The 3,448-nt window shown below is 54.1% G+C and overlaps 1 protein-coding gene across 1 annotated transcript in view; it reads left to right on the top strand.

Annotated features, from left to right (window-relative positions):
* Nucleotides 1-498: 498 nt before the first annotated feature.
* myb16 (transcription factor Myb16) overlaps nt 499-3,448 on the top strand; it is a gene marked incomplete at both ends in the record, with an annotated part of 5,489 nt that continues 2,539 nt past the window's right edge. The window contains 5 exons of the mRNA XM_002951428.1: nt 499-699; nt 1,022-1,111; nt 1,625-1,791; nt 2,401-2,569; nt 2,902-3,036. Of these exons, the coding sequence (XP_002951474.1) occupies nt 499-699; nt 1,022-1,111; nt 1,625-1,791; nt 2,401-2,569; nt 2,902-3,036 (762 nt within the window). The remainder of the gene's footprint in view (nt 700-1,021; nt 1,112-1,624; nt 1,792-2,400; nt 2,570-2,901; nt 3,037-3,448) is intronic.

Here is a 3,448-nt window from a genome sequence, read left to right as displayed (position 1 = left end):
ATCTCGTCCAGCACGCGGTCTGGGGCCAGTCCGCCATGCTCCATGTGCCAGGTGACCGTCTGCAAGCTATACGCCGACGCCGCCGTTGCCCTTCCAAATGCTGACAGCAAGAAGCGGGACAGACGTATGTCTGATGTATGTATGTGTGTATGTGTGTATGTATATATGTGGATTCTGAGTGGCCGCCACCAGCCACCTGGCACCCGCACGTGCACTTCCTTCCCCCTCCTCTCCCCTCTGTTATCAACTGCATTTGATGATTTGCTGATTCCGCAATCCGTCCTGTGTAAAGGTCCGTCGAGGAACGTTGTCTGTATGCCAAAACATCGCTAGCTGTGTCTAGCCGAAACGACTTCGCGCCCGCCGCCAACTCCGTCGAAAGCCAAAAGCAGGAATCAAGGGGCAAGCTACAGAATGGCCGCCTTATGTAGCAAGTATTTTACTGCAAGAGCCAGTGCTGCATTATGGTCTCAGGCCATCTGATGCCTCAAAGCCTTCATGTCCATTTGGCGCTCCTTTGGCTCCTCAATACCCTTCCTCTCGATGTCACCTCGCACGGCCTCCCCCCCTCCCCCTCCCCCCGACGGGTTCTGTACCGTTCGGATCCTGTCGTACGGTCTGCAGGCACTTGTGGCCAAGTACGGCACAGACTGGGTGGCTGTAGCTGAGGGCTTTGGTGGCCGCTTTGACCGGCACCAGGTTTGTGTGTGCATAGGTGTGCGTGTGTGTGGTTGTGCAAGTGAATGTGCCTTATTGTATTCCACAGAAACGTCCGTACACAATACCCACCTTCCCCCCACATCACCCAATGGTTTCGATGATGACGTCGCGGTAACCCACCAGAGGCAGAATACCTCCTGCATCATCGGACACGGGACTCATAGCCCGTTTTTCTACTTACGAATATTTCTGCTTTTCGTCGTCGTTCCATTGAGCGGCGTTAAGTGTTGAGCTTTTCAATACACACGCAATGCACACGCATACACACTTCCCTCCCCCCCCGGTGTCCCCCGGCGCTAAGGTTCGTGACCGTTGGTACGGCGTCATGACTGCAAGCGGGCCTCGCCGTGTCGGCAAATGGTCCGCGGATGAGGACGCTCAGCTCGTGAAGGTGGGTGGGTGGGTGGGTGTGTGGGTTGGGGGGGAGGAGGGGACACATCCCGCCGAGGGTTCGCTGGGCAGCTGGAGCTTTGGGGAGAGGGGAGGAAAGAGCGATGTGTCCGTCTGTTTGTCTGTTCGTGCATGTGGGTATATATATATATATATATGCCGCAGGCAAACGCAACGTCCACGTCCACGTCCACTTCTTCCCGCAGCCAAGTTCATTAAAATAAATGACGATGCGGAAATCCCGCAATACGACGGACATGATGACGGACACACCGTGCGGTGGCGGACAGCAGCGCGTGGGTCGGCGTGTCTGTGTGGGTGTGAGCCAGGGTTCCCTGGCTGGATCCAACATTGGAACAAACATTTGAATTCTGATGTTGAGGTGGGTAGAGCTGGAAAGGACCGTATCAGTGCAGCTGCTGTCTCCCGGGGGCCACAACACCCTCCACCCCCCCGCACCCCAGGGTGATGTGCATGGGGTTCCAGAGGTTTCCCGCCCCTCCCTACCGTGCAGGCGGTGGACGAGCTGGGGCAGAAATGGACGGCAGTTGCACGCCACGTGGCTGGCCGTACCGCCCGCCAGTGCCGGGAGCGCTACGTCAACCTGCTACAGCCAGGCCTCAAGTTTGGCCCCTTTTTGGGCGGGGCCCCAGCGCGAAGCGCCCAGGGGGGCCCCGACCTGTAGGATTGCCCATGTCCGTGTGTGTGTGTGTGTGTGTGTGTGTGTGTGTGTGTGTGTGTGTGTGTGTGTGTGTGTGTGTGTGTGTGTGTGTGTGTGTGTGTGTGTGTGTGTGTGTGTGTAACGGACCAAACATAATATTTCACCCGGCTGAAACGCGTTATCGGTACTATATAGCATTCTCTATTGCAAGGTATCTCGTTTGTAGCTAACAAAGATCGTATGAGCACAAACAAGTTTAGCTGCCTCCATTCACCGACCTCAAAAGTCACATCAACGCCTCTCGCGCTAAATTTCATCCCGAAAGCTGCCGCGTATCTCATAATGGAATTCTGAGATGACGGCGTATGGTAACTCGAACACCCAGCTTGTGTTACCATTTGCCGGCATGGGCAATCCGACTTGCCACCAGCAGGCCAACAAATTTGCTTTCATTTCTCTATGAAATACACAAGGTGCTTGTTTGTACATTTACTTTGGCCAATGCACGGGGCCTCCGAAGAGTTGCACTCTGCCGCTCTTACTTATCTATTTAGTTATTACAAAGCCATGCGGCAGTGGGGTGCTTTCCTGTAGCCGCTGGTGCTTCAAGACCTAAACATCACAGACAGCACCGGACTTCATATGTTAAGCAACGGCTCCGTTTGCGGTCTGCCGTACTGTCCATGCGGCATGCACCCGGATGTCGATTGCTACCAGCCTGTACGGATGCAGAGGGGCCCCGCCCTTTTTCCGGCTTCCTTGAAGCCGACACCCAACTTGTCGAAGGAGGAGCAGAAGGTAGGTACGAAGTGTGAGAAGAGTTTTACGTACGTTAATAATAATACGGTACATGATAAATATTATTTAACTGTCAACTGCCGAAGCCCCAATAATAATCCCATATTGAGAAAGGGGGAAAGATAGCGGACTGCCCATTATGGCGGGAAATTTGTTTGGTGACCGGCGTAAATGACTTTGATATACTTATTCTTGGCGCGGCTGGTTTGAATTTTCTAAACATATAGAAATATTTGTTTTTTTAGGCTTTAAAATGCTTTTAATTATTAATAACAAAGGAGAAAGGACACAAGTTTTTGTTGAATGGTGATGGTTTTCGTTTGTGTCCACAGGTGCTGGCGGAGGCGTGTAGAGAGCTGCAGGCGGCGTACGGCAGGATCACTTGGGCTCGCGTGGCGGAGCGACTGCCGGGCCGTACGGACGACCAGTGCAGCCGAGCGTACGAAGGGCTGGTCAAACACGACAAGGTATACGACACAGAGCAAGACCGTTGTACTACAAAGCTCGCGCGTCTAGCCAGGTCCCCTCCTCCACCACATATCGGTCCATGCCGGGTGTCCGAAGTTCATCCAATTCGATCCAATCAGCCGCGGTGGTATTCGCCGCGGTGGTATTCACATGGACCAAGAGCAGTTTGGGCATCGGCTTGGGGCAGTGCTAGCGATGGAAAGCTTCAATTTGCACAGAAGTTGCCATATACTGCTATCTCAACAAAACTAAAGACCCAACTTAACTTGTTCTACGTTGCGGTGCCTCAAGAGTGCTCCCGAGCCCGCGCGCCACGGCCCTCAGTACCTCAGCCCTTTCCCGCCGGTTCACTTGTCTTCTCACTAGCAGCCTCTGTTACCCCCCTGCACCCCTCCTTCCCCCCCCCCCCAC

The sequence above is a fragment of the Volvox carteri genome (assembly GCF_000143455.1).
Source record: "Volvox carteri f. nagariensis unplaced genomic scaffold VOLCAscaffold_23, whole genome shotgun sequence".
Lineage (NCBI taxonomy): Eukaryota > Viridiplantae > Chlorophyta > Chlorophyceae > Chlamydomonadales > Volvocaceae > Volvox > Volvox carteri.
The sequence above is the reverse complement of the archived record's forward strand: the minus strand, read 5'-3'. Positions and strand labels throughout refer to the sequence as shown.